The sequence below is a fragment of the Heteronotia binoei genome, chromosome 13, assembly GCF_032191835.1.
Source record: "Heteronotia binoei isolate CCM8104 ecotype False Entrance Well chromosome 13, APGP_CSIRO_Hbin_v1, whole genome shotgun sequence".
Classification (NCBI taxonomy): Eukaryota; Metazoa; Chordata; class Lepidosauria; order Squamata; family Gekkonidae; genus Heteronotia; species Heteronotia binoei.
Genome location: NC_083235.1, coordinates 6,349,749 through 6,369,628, shown reverse-complemented (window position 1 = coordinate 6,369,628; position 19,880 = coordinate 6,349,749). Strand labels below are relative to the sequence as shown.

General features: G+C 48.4%; 1 protein-coding gene across 2 annotated transcripts in view; it reads right to left on the bottom strand.

Moving 5' to 3' along the window:
* TYK2 (tyrosine kinase 2) overlaps positions 1-19,880 on the bottom strand; it is an 87,570-nt gene that overhangs the window by 50,070 nt on the left and 17,620 nt on the right. For both annotated transcript variants that reach the window (XM_060253469.1, XM_060253470.1), the window contains exon 3: positions 3,254-3,401. In XM_060253469.1, coding sequence (XP_060109452.1) covers positions 3,254-3,401 — 148 coding nt within the window. The remainder of the gene's footprint in view (positions 1-3,253; positions 3,402-19,880) is intronic.

The following is a 19,880-nucleotide window of genomic DNA, read 5'->3' as shown; positions in this document are numbered from 1 at the left end:
GTCCCGCGCACCTTAGAGCGCGATGAGATTTTTAGGGTATGAGCTTCTGACCCTCAAAGCTCCCTTTGTCAGACACAAGTTGGAATCAGAATCCCCAGGTCCGTACATCCCAGACTGAAGGTGGGAGAGGTGTTACAAAGGATGCAGAGGTAAAATGCAGTGTCCAGATGCAGAGGTACTGTGCACAATTGGATTACCTCTGCATCCTAGCTCCTTTCGTTTCAGCACCCCTCCCTTCTTCAGATACGGGCTGGAATGGAGATCCCTGAGTCCTTCTATCCCAGTTTGAAGGCGGGAGGGGCGTTACAAAGAAGGACGCAGAGGTACAGTGCACAATGGAATCACCTCTGCAGCCCGACTCCTTTTGTTTCAACATTCCTCCCTTTGTCAGATACAAGCTGGAATGGAGAGGCGGAGTCCTTATATCCCAGTCTGAAGGGTGCAGAGGTACAATGCAAAGGAGTCCGGATGCAGAGGTACAGTGCCAAATGGAATTACCTCTGCAGCCTGGCTCCTTTCGTTTCAACACCCCTCCCTTCTTCAGATATGGGCTGGAATGGAGACCCTGGAGTCCTTCTATCCTAGTCTGAAGGCGAGAGGGGCGTTACAAAGGAAGACGCAGAGGTAAAATGCAGAGGAGTCAGGATGTCGAGGTACAGTGCAAAATGGCACTTTTTGTAGAAAAAAGTCCAGCAGGAACTCATTTGCATATTGGGCCACGCCCCCTGACATCATTGTTCTACGCAGGGCTTTTTCCCCAGAAAAGGCCAAGCAGGGGCTCATTTGCATATTAGGCCACACCCCCTGATGTCAAGCCAGCCAGAACTGCGTTTCTGTTCAAAAGAAAAGCCCTTGAATCACCTCTGCAGCTTGGCTCCTTTTATTTCAACACCCCTCCCTTCGTCAGGTACAAGCTGGAATGGAGATTCCCGAGTCCTTATATACCAGTCTGAAGGCCGGAGGGGCATTAAAAAGAAGGATGCAGAGGTACAACATAAAATGGAATCCCCTCTACTTCCCGAATCCCTTCTTCACTATGCCCTTCTGACTGGGATAAAAGGACTCAGGGACTTCCATCCCAGCTTGCGTCCGACAAAAGGAGTTCTGACTCTCCAAAGCTTATACCCCAAAAAACTTGTGGGTCTACCGGACTCAAATCCAGCTACTAATGAGACAGGCCCATTTGATTTCCCATGCAGTCATGAACGCCGTCGGTTGTTTTATTGCCTGAGTCAAGCTGCAATCTGCTCTGCAGTTGTCGGTTAGGAGAACAGGGGAGCAAAGAAACCTACCTGGGGCTACAGGCAGAAAGGTTTTCTGCTATGTGGGGATGGGTTTTTGAGAACCCAGAATTAAAAGCAACAACAGCTTAAAAAGTGGAACAAAGCAGGAATCAAGTTGCACCTTCAGGACCAACAAAGTTTCATTCAGAAATCAAGCTTTCATATGCTTCATACTTCTTCAGACGAGGGGACGGGGTACAGAGCTGAAATACATATAGCTGGTGGGCTAAGAGTGTAAACTGATACAAAGACCGGATCAAATGGTAAAACAGTGAAATAAATTGGAAGCCCATTTGGTCTGGATAGCAAGAAAAGGTCATAAAAGCTGCCCGTTAATTGCTGTTGCTGCAAGTCCAGGTAAAACAAAAGGTCACGGATTTCCTAGCAATATTCTTGCCCACCTAATTTGTGATGTTAAAAAGCAAATTACTGCTATCCAGACCAAATGATCTTCCAATTTATTACACTGCTTTGCCATATGAACCTAACTTTGTATCAGTTGACACTCTTAACCCTCCATTGTATTGGAGAGCCAGTTTGGTGTAGTGGTGAAGTGCACGGACTCTTATCTGGGAGAACCGGGTTTGATTCCCCGCTCCTCCACCTGCACCTGCTGGAATGGCCTTGGGTCAGCCATAGCTCTGGCAGAGGTTGTCCTAGAAAGGGCAGCTGCTGTGAGAGCCCTCTCAGTCCCACCCACCTCACAGGGTGTCTGTTGTGGGGGAGGAAGGGAAAGGAGATTGTGAGCCGCTCTGAGACTCTGTCCTTGAAAGGGCAGCTTCTGGGAGAGCTCTCTCAGTCCCACCTGCCTCAAGGGATGTCTGTTGCAGGGGAGGAAGGGAAAGGAGATTGTAGGCTGCTCTGAGACTCTGTCCTTGAAAGGGCAGCTTCTGGGAGAGCTCTCTCAGTCCCACCCGCCTCACAGGGTTTCTGTTGCGGGAGAGGAAGGGAAAGGAGATTGTGGGCCGCTCTGAGACTGACCTTGAAAGGGCAGCTTCTGGGAGAGCTCTCTCAGCCCCACCCACCTCACAGGGTGTCTGTGGTGGAAGCAGAGTGTCTGTTAATACGTAGCAGAGAGAAAGTATAAATGGGCAGTCTTCGCAGTGGAGGATAGTAAGCAGTGGGGTGCCACAGGGCTCGGTACTGGGTCCCATCCTCTTTAACTTGTTCATAAATGATTCGGAGTTGGCAGTGAGCAGTGAAGTAGCCAAGTTTGCAGATGACACTAAATTGTCCAGGGTGGTGAGAACCAGAGAGGATTGTGAGGCACTCCAAAGGGATCTGTTGAGGCTTGGTGAGTGGGCGTCAATGGGGCAGATGTTCAATGTGGCTAAGTGCAAAGTAATGCACATTGGGGCCAAGAATCCCAGCTACAAATACATGTTGATCGGGTGTGAACTGGCAGAGACTGACCAAGAGAGAGATCTTGGGGTTGTGGTAGATAACTCACTGAAAATGTCAAGACAGTGTGCGATTGCAATAAAAAAGGCCAATATGGAGCAGAGGTCCATCAGTGGCTATTAGCCACAGTGTGTGTGTGTGTGTGTGTATATATATATATATATATTTTTGGCCACTGCGTGACACAGAGTGTTGGACTGGATGGGCCACTGGCCTGATCCAACATGGCTTCTCTTATGTTCTTATGAGGGGGAGGAAGATAAAGGAGATCGTGAGCCGCTCTAAGATTCGGAGTGGAGGGCGGGATATAAACCAGTATCTTCTTCTTCTTCAGTTATGTATATTTCAGCTCACTGTACCCCATCCCCTCGTCTGAAGAAGTATGTATGCATATCAAAGCTTACATTCTGAATAAAACTTGGTTGGTCTTAAAGGTGCACTTGACTCTTACTTTGCTCTGCTGCTTCAGACCAACACAGCTGCCCATTTGGATCTAACAGCTCAAAAAGACACACTGTCAGGCACTTGCTGTCAGACACCGCGGGCTAAATCTGAACAAAGGTGCGTACTTGCTCAAAGAGATACTTGAAGGACGATCTATCCAGCAGGGCACTGCCTTGTTCCCCCCTCTTGTCCTCCGCGTCGCTCAGGCGAGGAATGCTGCGACAGACGGCCGGCTCTTTATCGTTCATCCCGTGCCAGTTTCGGAAATAGTACCTGGGAGAGAGAAATCAAGTCAATGTGGTGTCCGGATGTAACAGAGCAGGGGTTCCCAACGCGGTGACCGTGGGCATCACGGTGCCCTTCTACACCTTTTCTGGCACCTGCCAGGCATTTTTATAAAGTGGGCAGGTCCAGATTAGGCTTCCACTCAGCAAGGCTTCAGATTGGCAGAGCAGATTTTTTGAAATGTTGCCTCAGCAACAGCTGCCACCCCGGCAACAGGATCATCACTGTGCGACTGAAGGAGAAGAAGAAAGAAGACTGCAGATTTATACCCCGCCCTTCTATCTGGATCAGAGACCCAGAGCGGCTTACAATCTCCTCTCCCCACAACAGACACCCTGTGAGGTAGGTGGGGCTGAGAGAGCTGTCCCAGAAGCTGCCCTTTCATGGACAGAGTCTCAGAGCAGCCTACAATCTCCTTTCCCTTCCTCCCCACAACAGACACCCTGTGAGGGGGTGGGGCTGAGAGGGCTCTCCCAGAAGCTGCCCTTTCAAGGACAGAGTCTCAGAGCGGCCTACAATCTCCCATATCTTCTCCCCCCACAAAAGACACCCTGTGAGGTGGGTGCAGCTGAGAGAGCTCTCCCAGAAGCTGCCCTTTCAAGGACAGAGTCTCAGAGCGGCCTACAATCTCCTTTATCTCCCTCCCCCACAACAGACACCTGTGAGGCGGGTGGAGCTGAGAGAGCTTTTTACAGCAGCTGCCCTTTCAACGACAACCTCTGCGAGAGCTCTGGTTGACCCAAGGCCATTCCAGCAGGTGCAAGTGGAGGAGTGGGGAATCAAACCCGGTTCTCCCAGATAAGAGAGCTCTGGCTGACCCAAGGCCATTCCAGCAGGTGCAAGTGGAGGAGTGGGGAATCAAACCCGGTTCTCCCAGATAAGAGAGCTATGGCTGACCCAAGGCCATTCCAGCAGGTGCAAGGGGAGGAGTGGGGAATCAAACCTGGTTCTCCCAGATAAGAGAGCTCTGGCTGACCCAAGGCCATCCCAGCAGCTGCAAGTGGAGGAGGGGGGAATCAAACCCGGTTCTCCCAGATAAGAGAGCTCTGGCTGACCCAAGGCCATTCCAGCAGGTGCAAGTGGAGGCGTGGGGAATCAAACCCGGTTCTCCCAGATAAGAGAGCTATGGCTGACCCAAGGCCATTCCAGCAGGTGCAAGTGGAGGAGTGGGGAATCAAACCCGGTTCTCCCAGATAAGAGAGCTCTGGCTGACCCAAGGCCATTCCAGCAGGTGCAAGTGGAGGAGTGGGGAGTCAAACCCGGTTCTCCCAGATAAGAGAGCTCTGGCTGACCCAAGGCCATTTCAGCAGGTGCAAGTAGAAGAGTGGGGAATCAAACCCGGTTCTCCCAGATAAGAGTCCGCACACTTAACCACTACACCAAGATGACCCCCTGTAACACAGCTTTGCTCAGTCAAGGGACATCTCCCTCAAAGAAAGCAAGACCCAAGATTGGAGGCGCGCTTCTTACTGCAGCTTCCATATTTCTGGCCGATAGCAGCTGCCTCTGTATTTCCCAGTGGCCTTGTGAATAAGACCACAGACATGTTTACTAGCATCCATGTGCATCTAACTTCAATAGATTAATTGGAAGGGGGGTCATCTCTTTCAATTTTCTTTTTTACCATTTTTATCACAGATTGTTTTACAACAGGTATTTAAAAAAAGAAATACGTTAAAGAAAACGAAGAGATAAAAAGATGAGAGAAAGAGAAAATATATCAAGAATATAAAGAAGAGACTCCCAGTTTTCTCTATGACAAATGTAAGTTACAAACTTGACAATAACCCTGAAATTACCAAAAAAAGCTCTTTTTTTCTATGATCTAATCCCCCCCCCCTTCATCATCAAATCCACTCAAAAAAAAAAAATCTTCCAATTTTCAATGATTTCACTCCCCCCAGGTTTCCTAACAAGAGACTACCAATAAGTAGAGATGTAAAATTTCCGGAATTTTTCGGGGAAAAATGGAAATTTTTGGAAAAATGGAAAAAAATGCTACATTAGCACTTTTTTTTTCTTTTCCGGATTGAAAGTCATTCTGTTACTTCAGGAACATAAAATATGCCTATGGACAATTTTACTTGGCATGAAATTATCACAACTAGCGTATTAAAAATACAGCGTATCCAAACAATTATTACAAACAATTGACTTTTAAAATAATATTTATTTGTAATTGTAGCAAATGGAGCAACAATCTCCTGAACTGTTTACTAGTTTATGTGGAACAGACAAAAAAAAACTTCCACCAAACAATTTTTAAAAATCCAGAAGTAACAATTATTCATATTTCCTCTCCGCAGTATTCAATGAATATAAAAAAAACTCATTCTCATAAAAATAACTGAAGAGGGGGGGGAAGTGTATAGAAGGGAGTGTAGAACTAAGTTTCAATGAATGGGCCTGACCTAGGACACACAAAGTAGAATAATCTGATAACATACCTATTTTTTAGAAATGATTTGGAAAATATCTGAACATCTTGTCTTACAATATTTTCTTCACCATGTTAAAATAAAACGTTCCATAATCATTTTTCCCCCCTTTTCTTTTCTTCAATTTTTCGGAAAACGACAAAAAAGGCTTCAGGGGGAAAAAATGGGGGAAAACCCCGTTTCCCCCCCCCCCCCCAAATTTTCTGGTTTTTTTCCAGGTCTTCACATCTCTACCAATAGGCAGCTTTTTGTGTTTCTTTTGTATATCTTGTACTACGCAAGGTATTATTTTAATGCCCTTTTGGCCCAATGTACCTTAGTACAATGTTTCCAGACAGGAACTTGTAGTAACTACTGTCCAGACTGAGAAAACAGAAATTATTGTAAATTATCAATGAGCAACAGAAGCTGCCTTCCCCAAACTCGGGGTCCCCAACCCTTTTGACCCTGCAAGGACTTCTGGAAAATCCTACAAGGCATTATTGCACTCAGTCACTTGCTGGCAGGCACACATTAAAGATCCTGGTACTTTGGTGGCAGCTGCCGCTGAGTCAATTTTTTTTAAAAAAAATCTGCTCAGTCAATCAAATGCCCAAGGGCCAATCAGAAGCCTTACTGGGCAAAAGCCCCATCTGGCCCTGCCCACTTTCTAAAAGCACATGGCAAGCAACAGGAATGGTGTCCATTTGACGGTAGATCATTTAGGGGAGGGACGGTGGCTCAGCGGTAGAGCATCTGCTTGGGAAGCAGAACGTCCCAGGTTCAATCCCTGGCATCTCCAACTAAAAAGGGTCCAGGCAAGTAGGTGTGAAGAACCTCAGCTTGAGACCGTGGAGAGCTGCTGCCAGTCTGAGTAGACAAGACTGACTTTGATGGACCCGGGGTCTGATTCAGTAGAAGGCACCTTTATATGTTCGCATGATAAGGGAGGGATGGTGGCTCAGTGGCAGAGCATCTGCTTGGTAAGCAGAAGGTCCCAGGTTCAATCTCCGGCATCTCCAACTAAAAAGGGTCCAGGCAAGTAGGGGTGAAAAAACTCAGCTTGAGAAAACTCAGCTTGAGACCCTGGAGAGCCGCTGCCAGTCTGAGTAGACAAGGCAGCTTCATATGTTCATATATATGAGAATTGAAGCCCATTCTAAAGTGGGATTGTGGCTCAGTGGCAGAGTATCTGCTGGGTAAGCAAGAAGGTCCCAGGTTCAATCTTGGCATCTCCAACAAAAAAGGATCGAGGCAATAGGCGTGAAAAACCTCAGCTTGAGACCATGGAGAGCCGCTGCCAGTCTGAGTAGACAAGACTGCCTTTGATGGACCCAGGGTCTGATTCAGTAGAACGCACCTTCATATGTTCATATGATAGGGGAGGGATGGTGGCTCAGTGGTAGAGCATCTGCTTGAGAAGCAGAAGGTCCCAGGTTCAATCCCCGGCATCTCCAACTAAAAAGGGTCCAGGCAAGTAGAGGTGAAAAACCTCAGCTGGAGACCCTGGAGAGCTGCTGCCAGTCTGAGTAGACAATACTGACTTTGATGGACCCAGGAGGGTCTAATTCAGTAGAAGGCAGCTTCATATGTTCATATATAGATCTCACTCTGACAGCATGTCATCTAGATCAGAGTTAGTTGACAGCTCTAAATTAGATCACGTGCAGGACTGGCCAATCAATTAGTTACTTATGTAACAACTGGGATATAATCTGGCTAGAAGCCACACCAAGACAGATCACAGATAGGAAGATCACAGACATTATCAAGACGATAACTGTGTCGTGGAATGCTACACGGTCAAGTGTAGGAGCTAGTTGGCTGGCTGCCTATAGACTTTTATTTTGAGCGTTTTCCTCTGCGCACACTGTGTTATCTTTTGTTTGGTTTTATGTTCCCCTTTCGCTTTTTAAATAAAGCCTGTGTATATTTTTCTACAGTTTGACTTGTTATTTTGCAGGCCTGTGACCAGTAAAGCCACTAGACCACAAGAACCCTTAAAAAAACAGGCTTTGCAAAGTTATAAATTATTTTTAGCTATTTTTTTTCTCCTTCCCCTCCCAGGTTTGAAAGGGCATAGCCCAAACCCCTAGACCTGTGTGTGTGTGTGTGTGTGTGTGTGTTCGACACTCTGCGAAGAAGATGGACTGAAGTAACAGTCACGAGAAAGGACAAAAAGAGAAAAACGGAGGAAAAGATCAATTTCTGTTCACAGAGACGGACACAAGCCCAGGAAGGTCAAAGTCCTGATCTCAAGCTCCGTTCAGCACAGCCGACATGTCTAGAGAACAGATCTTATCTCCGGCAAGAAGAAAATCTGATGTAAAAATTGAAATAGAGCAAGAAGCAACATTTGTACTATACGATGTGCTATAACTGGTTGCCTGTGGCGTTCCAGATTCGCTTCAAGGTGCTGGTTATAACCTTGAAAGCCCTATGTGGCCTGGGACCCGTCTACCTTTGGGACCGCCTCTCCCCATACGCACCCCAGAGAGCACTATGTTCAGGGTCTCAAAATCTCCTTAAGATCCCTGGGCCGAAAGAAGCTCGATTGACCAGCACTAGAGCCGGAGCGTTCTCGGGAATAGCCCCCACTTTGTGGAATGCCCTCCCCGAAAACAGCAGGGCCCTGCGGGACCTGCCACAGATCCGCAGGGCCTGTAAGACTGAACTATTCAAGCTCGCCTTTAATGGTTAGGGGGAGGTGGCTATTACCTTCAGCATTGACGATCTCACTGAATTAATATAATGGAAATCGGAAACTGGCCATCTTGGATTTTTAATATGTATGGAAATGCTTTTATGTACTTAATTTTAATATGTTTGTAAATTGCTAATCCAGTTTGGTGTAGTGGTTAAGTGTGCGGACTCTTATCTGGGAGAACCGGGTTTGATTCCCCCCTCCTCCACTTGCACCTGCTGGCATGGCCTTGGGTCAGCCATAGCTCTGGCAGAGGTTGTCCTTGAAAGGGCAGCTGCTGGGAGAGCCCTCTCAGCCCCACCCACCTCACAGGGTGCCTGTTGTGGGGGAGGAAGGGAAAGGAGATTGTGAGCCGCTCTGAGACTCTTTGGAGTGGAGGGCGGGATAGAAATCCAATATCTTCATCTACCTCACAGGGTGTCTGTTGTGGGGGAGGGAGGGAAAGGAGATTGTGAGCCGCTCTGAGACTCTTTGGAGTGGAGGGCGGGATAGAAATCCAATATCATCTTCTTCTAATGTTTTTAAACTGTCGTTAGCCGCCCTGAGCCTGTCGGGGGAGGGCGGGATATAAATCTGATCAATCAGTCAATCAATCGGACTTCCCACTGGGTAACAAAGCTTGGGGATTTCCTGATCGCTGTCAGTTGATACTGTGTGGTCTCCACAAGATGCTACGAGACTATTTCTCAAATATGGCCTAAGTGTTAACCGAAGCAACGTCTGTGGTACGATTCACAGCAACGTCTGTGCTACGATTCACAGCTACACGGCTACAACAGCAAAACAGATGCGACAAGCACTCTTTATCGGCAAAGCAGCCTTGCTGGATCAGACCAGTGGAGGTTCACCTAGTCCAGCATCCTCGTGGACATTCAATGAAACTGCTGAGCAGCCGGGTTACAACTGATAAGAGGAAGTCCTTCTTCACCCAAAGGGTGATTAGCATGTGGAATTCACTGCCACAGGAGGTGGTGGCAGCTACAAGCATAGACTGCTTCAAGAGGGGAGTGGATCAACATCTGGAGCAGAGGTCCATCAGTGGCTCTGGAGAAGACTCTTGAGAGTCCCTTGGACTGCAAAAAGATCAAATCAGTCAGTCCTAAGGGAAATCAATCCAGACTGTTCCCTGGAAGGTCAGATGCTGAAGCTGAAGCTCAAATACTTAGGCCACCAAATGAGAAGGGAGCACTCCCTGGAGAAGATCCTGAAGCTAGGAAAGACAGAAGGCAAAAGAAGAAGGGGACGGCAAAAGACGAGATGGATGGACAGTGTTACTTTGCAGATAAAATCTCATTGCTCCGCCAAGACCTGCCTACCACCTTGGATACAGTGAGCGAAATTGAGGCTCCGTGCCTATCTTCGGATCTGGTACTGGATCACTTCGACCCACTCAACCTGGAGGAAGTCGATGGGATCCTCTCCGCTGCTCGCCCAACAACATGCGATTTGGATCCTTGCCCCTCTTGGCTGATTAAATCTTGCCAGAGGGAGCTTAGATGTCCTTTATGGGACATCATAAATAGATCCCTCACTGAGGGGCATTTTCCAACGCCCTTGAAAGAGGCGTTGGTTCGCCCTCTCTTAAAAAAATGCACAGCAGACCCGGCCGAATTGGCGAATTACCGCCCGGTGTCTAATTTACCGTTTTTAGGTAAAATCATTGAGAGGGCAGTGGCGTTGCAGCTGCAGAGGTTCCTAGATGACGCTTCCGTTCTCGACCCGTGCCAGTCTGGGTTCCGACCGGGCCATGGGACGGAGACGGTGCTGGTCGCCTTGGTAGATGACCTTCAGCGACATCTGGATCGGGGCGGGACTGCGGTACTGATGTTATTAGACCTGTCGGCGGCATTTGACACAGTCGACCATCAGTTGCTAAAGCGCCGCCTTGCCGACATAGGGGTTGGGGGGCTGGCCTTGCAATGGCTTTCCTCCTTCCTCTCTGGTCGGGGACAAAGGGTGGCTATTGGGGGTGGGCGATCCCAGAGGCACACACTTGATTGTGGGGTGCCTCAGGGGGCAGTTCTCTCCCCAATGTTATTCAACATTTATATGCGCCCCCTTGCCCAGATTGTCCGGAGGTTTGGGCTGGGTTGCCATCAATATGCAGATGACACCCAGCTCTATCTGTTAATGGACAGCCGGCCCGGCTTCGCCCCAGGGAATCTAGATCGGGCGCTGCAGGCTGTAGCGACGTGGCTCAGATTGAGTGGGCTGAAGTTGAACCCAGCGAAGACAGAGGTCCTTTGTGTGGGTCGCGGCGCGCTAGGAGGGGAAATAGCTCTCCCAACCTTCGACGGCGCACCATTGAAACCAGTGCGCCAGGTAAAGAGTTTGGCCGTTTTACTGGAGCCTTCATTATCAATGGAGGCCCAGATAGCAGCCACTGCCAAGTCAGCATTCTTCCACCTGAAGCGGGCGAGGCAGTTGGCCCCCTTTCTAGAACGCCGCGACCTCGCAACAGTGATCCATGGTCACCTCAAGATTGGACTACTGTAATGCCCTCTACTTGGGGCTACCTCTGTGCCGGACCCGGAAGTTGCAGCTGGTGCAGAACGCGTCGGCCAGGCTACTATTGGGGCTCTCGAAATGGGAGCACATACGGCCGGGGCTGCGCGAACTGCACTGGCTGCCAATTACCTACCGAGTCCAGTACAAAGTGTTGGTTATTACCTTTAAAGCCCTATATGGCCGAGGACCAGCCTACCTAAGGGACCGTCTCTCCCCATATGAACCCCAGAGGGCACTGAGGTCAATGGGTAAAAATAAAGTGACCATCCCTGGGCCGAGAAAGGTCAAACTTCAAAACACCAGAACACGGGCCTTTTCAGCCGCGGCTCCGGCACTGTGGAACCAACTTCCGGAGGAAGTGCGGGCCCTGCGGAACCTTGACCAGTTCCGCAGGGCCTGCAAGACCGCCCTTTTCAGACAAGCCTATGCCGATATCGACTGCTGAGTTGCTAAGAATAAAGAACCGCCATCTATAATACGATCACGGAACTTTCTAAACTGGCAGAACCAGCGCCAAACAATTTTATTGCTGCCAGATATATTTAATGTAATTTGAATTATGTATTTTAACTTAATTAACTGGTTTTTATGTTTAATTTCTTTTTAATTGTTAAATTTAAAGTTTTATCTATTTATGTTAATTGTGTGAAATGTTGTTAGCCGCCCTGAGCCGCCTAGACGGGGAGGGCGGGATATAAATAAAAATTATTATTATTATTATTACTGATGTAACAAACACGAATTTGAGTAGACTTCGGAGGATGGTGGAAGACAGGAGGGCCTGGTGTGACTTTGTCCATGGGGTCGCAGAGTCGGACTCGACTGTGCGACTGAACAACAAAAAATTGTTGGAACTCTCTATCTGGGGCAAGTGATGCTCTATATTCTTGGTGCTTGGGGGGGGGGGCAACAGTGGGAGGGCTTCTAGTGTCCTGGCCCCACTGATGGACCTCCTGATGGCCCCTGGGTTTTTTGGCTGCTGTGTGACACAGCGTTGGACTGGATGGGCCATTGACCTGATCCAACATGGCTTCTCTTATGTTCTTAAGGACAGATAGCTTCAAGAGGAGATTGGATCAACATCTGGAACAGAGGTCCAACAGTGGCTATTAGCCACAGCGTATTGTTGGAACTCTCTGTCTGGGGCAAGGATGCTTTGTCTTCTTGGTGCTTGGGGGGGGGGGGGGCAACAGTGGGAGGGTTTCCAGTGTCCTGGCCCCACTGATGGACCTCTTGATGGCACCTGGTTTTTTTGGTCACTGTGTGACACAGAGTGTTGGACTGGATGGGCCACTAGCAGATCCAACATGGTTTCCCTTATGTTCTTATCCTGTCTCACGCAGCAGTCAACCAGTTCCTCTGAATGGCCAACAACAGGGCAAAAAGACCAAAGTAAGAAGAGCGCAGTGAAGGTCCATTTGGTCCAGCACCATGTCTCGCAACCATTTCCTTTGGACAACCCACAACAGGGCAGAGAAGGCATGGCCGCCCCTTGATGTTGCCCCTGGCACTGGGATTTAGAGTTTGCTGCCGCTGAAGATGAAGGCCCCCTTCACTCACTATGGCTAGTAGCCACCCATAGACCTCTCCTCCATGAATCTGAGGAACCCTCTTTTAAAGCTGTCTATACTTATGGCAATCACTAGAATCACAGTCATAGAATTGGAAGGGACATCCAGGGTCATCTAGTCCAACCCCGCCTGCACAATGCAGGAAACCCACTAACACCTCCTCCTAAGAACATAAGAACAAAGAGAAGCCATGTTGGATCAGGCCAACGGCCCATCAAGTCCAACACTTTGTGTCACACAGTGGCAAAAAATTTTATATACACACATACACTGTGGCTAATAGCCACTGATGGACCTGTGCTCCATATTTTTATCTAAACCCTTCTTGAAGGTGGCTATACTTGTGGCCGCCACCACCTCCTGTGGCAGTGAATTCCACATGTTAATCACCCTTTGGGTGAAGAAGTACTTCCTTTTATCCGTTTTAACCTGTCTGCTCAGCAATTTCATCAAATGCCCACGAGTTCTTGTATTGTGAGAAAGTGAGAAAAGTACTTCTTTCTCCATCCCATGCATTATCTTGTAAACCTCTATCATGTCACCCCGCAGTCGACGTTTCTTCAAGCTAAAGAGTCCCAAGCGTTTTAACCTTTCTTCATAGGGAAAGTCTTCCAACCCTTGAATCATTCTAGTTGCCCTTTTCTGGACTTTCTCCAATGCTATAATATCCTTTTTGAGGTGCGACGACCAGAACTGCACACAGTACTCCAAATGAGACCGCACCATCGATTTATACAGGGATATTATGATACTGGAGGATCACAGGATCCTCATTGCTGTCAGATGGCAATCTAGCCTCTGTTTAAAAACCTCCAAGGAAGGAGAGCCCACCACCTCCCAAGGAGGAAGCCTGTTCCATGAAGAACCACTCTCACGGTCAGGAAGTTCTTCCTAATGTTGAGCCAGATTCAACCCCATTGGTTCTGGTCCTACCTTCTGGGGCCACATAAAACAATTCCACACCATCCTCTATAGCACAGCCCTTCAAGTATTTGAAGATGATGATCCTATCACCTCTCAGCCGCCTCCTCTCCAGGCTAAACATGCCCAGCTCTTTCAAACTTTCCTCATAGGACTTGGTCTCCAGACCCCTCACCATCTTCGTCGCCCTCCTCTGGACCCATTCTATCTCCTTAAAATGTGGTGCCCAAAACTGAACACAAGACTCCAGGTGAGGTCTTACCAGAGCAGAGTAGAGTGATACCATCACTACATCCTCTGGCAGCGAATTCCACATTTTAATACCCCACTGTGTACAGAAGTATTTCTTTTGTTCCATCCTGAATCTCCTGCCCGCCCACCAGCTTCATCGGGTGCCCTCACATTCTAGGACTTTGGAAAGGAAGAAAAAGTTCTCTTTCACAGAATCACAGAGTTGGAGGGTACCCCCAGGGTCATCTGAGAGAACGGTTCAAACAAGCTTTTAACATCTACTGGAGGCGTCCAGCACAATGCAGGAAATTCACAAACGCCTCCCCCTATATTCACAGGATCTGCACTGCTGTCAGTTGGCCATCTAGCTTTTGCTGAAAAACCTCCAAGGAAGGAGAGCCCACCACCTCACGAGGAGGAAGCCTGTTCCACTGAGGAACTGCTCTGTCAGGAAGTCCTTCCTAATGTGTAGCCGGAAACTCTTCCGGTTTGTCTACTCTTTACTCTCCCCACCCTGTCCTTAAATCACAAGTCTCCTTGGAGAGCCAGTTTGGTGTATTGGGTTAAGTGTGCGAACTCTTATCTGGGAGAACCGGGTTTGAGTCCCCATTCCTCCACTTGCAGCTTCTGGAATGGCCTTGGGTCAGCCATAGCTATCGCAGGAGCTGCCTACCTTAGGGACCATCTCTCCCCGTATGAACCCCAGAGAGCACTGAGGTCAGCAGGGAAGAACCTGCTGACTATTCCCGGGCCAAAAGACGCAAAACTCCAGAGTACCCGTACTCGGGCTTTCTCTGTTATGGCTCCACAGCTGTGGAATCAGCTTCCAGAAGAAATGCGGGCCCTGCGGGACTTTGAACAGTTCCGCAGGGCCTGCAAGACCGTTCTCTTTCGAATGGCTTTCACTGAGTAAATTGCTAAGTAAATTCATCATCTGAATAGCGCCAACATATCAACTTACTAACACTAACTTATTGTTTTTAGAATTTTAATAGTTTTTAATTACCTGCTGGTTTATATTGCTAATTATAACCTAATGTATTTTAACTCAATGTATAATTCAATGAATTTTGTTGTGAGCCACCCTGAGCCTGCTCCGGCGGGGAGGGCGGGATATAAATAAAATGTGTTGTTGTCCTTGAAAGGGCAGCTGCTGCAAGAGCCCTCCCAGCCCCACCCACCTCACAGGGTGTCTGCTGTGGGGGGAGGATATATAGGAGATTGTAAGCTGCTCTGATTCAAAGAGAAGGGTAGGGTATAAATCTGCAATTCTTCTTCTGCTTCCTCTTGCGTGTATGCACACACGCACCCCCAGCACGCGCACACACAGTGCACCAGAAACTTCTGTCAATAAGACAGTGTCCTACACAAGAGGCAATTTCCAGGGAACAGTCACCCAATACAAAAATCACGATAATAACTTCTGCATGGGGCAGGGGGGGAGAGAGACGACAATACTTTTGTCACGTCACTTAAGAAAGCTGTGCCAGCAGAAAGGCTTTATGATGCCAGAATGACATCAATAGTTAAAGATCACCACTAGGCGTCACTATACATATATTTGGGGGGCCAAACTGTGGCTTGGGAACCACATGTGGCTCTTTCACACACATTGTGTTTTTCTCGAAGTCCCCACCACCCTGTCAGCCGGCATGGAGAATGGATTTAAAGTTAAAGTTGCTTTCTTTTCACCTCTCCCTCCTACCCCCCCATCTATTCAACTTCCTTCCTTCCGGCTCTCAAGTATCTGATGTTTATTCTATGTAGCTCTTACATTAAGCAAGTTTGGCCACCCCTGCTATACCCAGCAGTAAACTAGGGAGAATAGTGTCAATTGTGAGGGGTGGAAGAACAGTGGGGTCACCCACAGAAAAGTCAGAGGCTAAATACTTGGGGGGGGGGGGGGGCTCCCAGAAATGCAGGGGAAAAACAAAATCATAAATTATTTATTTACATTATTTCTCATCCACCTTTCTCACTGGGACAGACTCGAGATGGGTTACACAGAGTAAGACAATATAAGCAGCATGCTGGGAATTATCAGGAAGGGAATTGAAAACAAATCAGCCAGCATCATAATGCCCCTGTATAAATCGATGGTGCGGTTTCATTTGGAATACTGTGTACAATTCTGGTCACCGCACCTCAAAAAGGATATTATAGCATTGGAAAAAGTGCAGAAAAGGGCAACTAGAATGATTAAAGGGTAGGAGCACTTTCCCTATGAAGAAAGGTTGAAATGCCTGGGGCTCTTTAGCTTGGAGAAACGTCGACTGCGGGGTGACACCATAGAGGTTTACAAGATTATGCATGGAAGAGAGAAAGAAGTCCTTTTCTCCCTTTCTCTCAATACAAGAACTGGTGGGCATTCGATGAAATTGCTGAGCAGACAGGTTAAAACGGATAAAAGGAAGTACTTCTTCACCCAAAGGGTGATTAACATGTGGAATTCACCGCCACAGGAGGTGGTGGCAGCTACGAGCACAGCCAGCTTCAAGAGGGGATTGGATAAAAATATGGAGCTATTAGCCACCAACCAGAAGTTTAATAATAATAATAAAAAAACCCTGAAGCAAAGTCGAAGTCTTAACATGATGCATCGAATGATGCCAAAACCCCACGGTAGGATCCCAGTTTCAGCAAGCCAGTACAGGCCATAGCCGGAGACGCAGGGTTGCCAGCTCTGGTACTGGGAAGTAGCTGGAGATTTGGGGGTGGAGCCTGAGGAAGGCGGGGTTTGGGGAGGGGAGGGACTTCAGCGGGGCATCGTGCAATAGAGTCCGCCTTCCAATGCGGCCATTCTCTCCAGGGGAATTGAACTCTGTCGCCTGGAAACCAGCTGTAATCCCAAGAGATCTACAGCCACTACCTGCAGGCTGGGGGGGGGGGGGGGACCAGAACTTCGGTTTCCGTGACCAACCAGCCTCAAAAACCCCTCACAAATAGTGTGAATGCATAAAGATATATTCAATCTAAAAGGTAAAGGTCGTCCCCCCGTTACAAGCACCAGTCGTTCCCGACTCTGGGGTGACGTCACGTCACGACATTTTCATGGCAGACTTTTTACGGGGTGGTTTGCCATTGCCTTCCCCAGTCATCTACCCTTTCCCCCCAGCAAGCTGGGGACTCCTTTGACCCACCTCGGAAGGATGGAAGGCTGAGTCAACCTGGAGCCGGCTACCTGAACCCAGCTTCTGCTGGGATCGAACCCAGATCGTGAGCAGAGAGACTGGACTGCAGGACTGCAGCTTTACCACTCTGCGCCGCGGGGCTCTTGAAAGTTAAAGGAAGTCCCCTGTGTAAGCACCAGTCGTTTCCGAGGCTGATGTCACATCACGTTTTCACGGCAGACTTTTTATGGGGTGGTTTGCCATTGCCTTCCCCTGTCATCTACACTTTCCCCCCAGCAAGCTGGGGACTCATATGACCAACTTCGGAAGAAGAGAAGGCTGTCAACCTCAAGCCGGCTACCTGAACCCAGCTTCCACTGGGATCGAACTCAGGTCATAAGTAGAGAGCTTGGACTGCAATACTGCAGCTTTACCACTCTGCACCACGGGGCTCTCTATATTCAATCTACAAAGATTATCTCTTATGGATGAAATGTCCATAGAAAAGGTATCCTAACCCACATACAAAGACACCCCCCTTTTCCAAAAAAATCCCCCCCCCCCGTCCGAAATGATATTCAAACAATCCACAAAGCAGTCCACAGTTCTTATCAACTTGAATAAACGAATTTCAATCTTCCATGGGGTGCTGCATTCGTAGCAACAAGAAGCTCTCGTTTCACTTTCGTTTTTTCCAACTGCATGGAAGATCGAAGAATAAATGAAGATACGGAGGGAAAAAAAAACAAACCCAAGGCTACCCTGTTGAAATTATACCTAAAAATAGCATAGCTTACCTTACACCTATAGCAGGGGTGGCCAACGGTAGCTCTCCAGATGTTTTTTTGCCTACAACTCCCATCAGCCCCAGCCAGCATGGCCAATGGCCGGGGCTGATGGGAGTTGTAGGCAAAAAAATCTGGAGAGCTACCGTTGGCCACCCCTGACCTATAGCATTTAGATCTTGGCAAGGACACCTATAAGCACAGCTAACTCTCCAGTGCAGTAGTCAAAAGTCTTGCAAATGTTAACCCTGAATGGTAGGATTTCTTTTAGTTAGGTAGGTTTTTAAATGATCTTTTTAGTATCCTTTTTTTTAAAAAAACCAATGAATTGAAGAGGAGGAGATTGGATTTATACCCCACCCTTCAGGGGTCTCAGAGCGGCTTACAATCTCCTTTCTCTTCCTCTCCCCACAACAGACACCCTGTGAGCACTGTTCCCTCTAAGCTGCAGTCTTGGGAGCAAAAATTCTACTTTGTGAGCTCCTGGCCTTAAAGTTGCGAGCTCCCGCATCAGTCAGTGTGCTCTGGGGCCCTCCTTTCTGAGCTAAGACAAAAATGTGTGAGCTGGAGGCTAAAAATCTGTGAGCTAGCTCACGCTAACTCAGCTTAGAGGGCACACTGCCTGCGAGGTAGCTGGGTCTGAGAGAGCTCTGACGGAAACTGCTCTTGAGCAGAACAGCTCTGAGAGAACATGCGGCTGACCTAAAGTGCACGTGGAGGAGTGGGCAATCAAACCTGGTTCTCTCAGATAAGAGGATGCGCACTTAACCACTACACCAAACTGGCTCTCTCAAGTAGGTGTGATGTATGCGGATATTCTATGTAGACAATTTCTAATAGTGTTTCACTGCCCCCCGCCCAAGGCTGTAATAAAGGACAGGGCATGGACACCCCTAGCCTGATATTAAAAGCCAAGGACTTTGAGCTCTTAATGTAGGGCCATTTCAGTGCTAGCTATTATCACGGCCACTGCAGAGCACACGAGACAGACCAGGGGTGGCCAAACTTTCTTAACATAAGAGCCACATAAACATCAGATGTTTGAGAGCCGAAAGACATTGAATGTCAGATGTTTGAGAGCCACAAGATGGAGGGAGGGAGGGAGCAAAGGAAGGAAGGAAGGAGGGAAGGAGGGAAGGAAGGAAGAAGAAAAGAAGGAAGGAAGGAGAAGGAGGAGAGAAAGGAAAGGAAGGAAGGAGGGAAGGAGAAGGAGGAGAGGAAGGGAAGGAAGGAAGGAGAAGGAAGAGAGGGAAGTAAGGAAGGAGGGAAGGAAGGAGAAGGAGGAGAGGGAGGGAAGGAAGGAAGGAGAAGGAGGAGAGGGAGGAAGGGAGGGAGGAGAAGGAGAGGGAGGGAGGGAAGGAAGGAAGGAAAGAAGAAAGGAAGGAGAAGGAGGAGAGGAAGGGAAGAAGGAAGGAAGGAAGGAAGGAAGGAAGGAAGGAAGGAAGGAAGGAAGGAAGGAAGGAAGGAAGGAAGGAAGGAAGGAAGGAAGGAAGGAGAAGGAGGAGAGAGAGGGAAGGTAGGAAGGAAGGATGGAAGGAAGGAAGGAAATAAAATGGATGGGGAAAGGGAATAGGGAGGGTCAGAAAGAAAGCAAATTTAACTTTAAATGCCTTCTCCAAGCCAGCTGATGAGGCGGTGGGGGCTTCAAGAGCCACGCAATGTGTGAAAGAGCCACATGTGGCTCCCGAGCCACGATTTGGCCACCTCTGTGATAGACACTGCCAAGTCCCTGTGATGTTGCTTCAGCTGGCTTCTAAGGCCTGTTCTCTCCAAAAGAGATAAGAAGAGCCATCCCCGTTGAGTTTGCCACAAAGAGGTGAGAAAACAAGCAATGGAAGTTGTATCTGAAGCCAAAGTTCTCCCACCGCATCCAGCCAGACGACTTGGGTCTGCCCCGCAGGGAAAGCAGGTGTCTTCCGTCAATGTTGGCAATAAAGCACCAGCCAACCAAAAAGCTTTGAGAAAGCTGCCTGGGCGCTTCGCTTGATTGACTTTGGGCTGGGCTGTCTCCAAGACGAGCAGGTGAGGAATGCCGATGAATCATCTTTGCTTGGAGACCCAAAGTGAAAACAACGGCCTGCCCGAGCAGCCAAGCTTCATGGGTGATCTCCAGCCGTCTTGCCAAGAGCTCTGCCCCTCTAGGCAGCCTGGGAGGAATCTGGCCTGAATCAGGGAGCCGCTGCCAAGATTAGGAGCCGGGATTTGCAAACCCCCTTTACT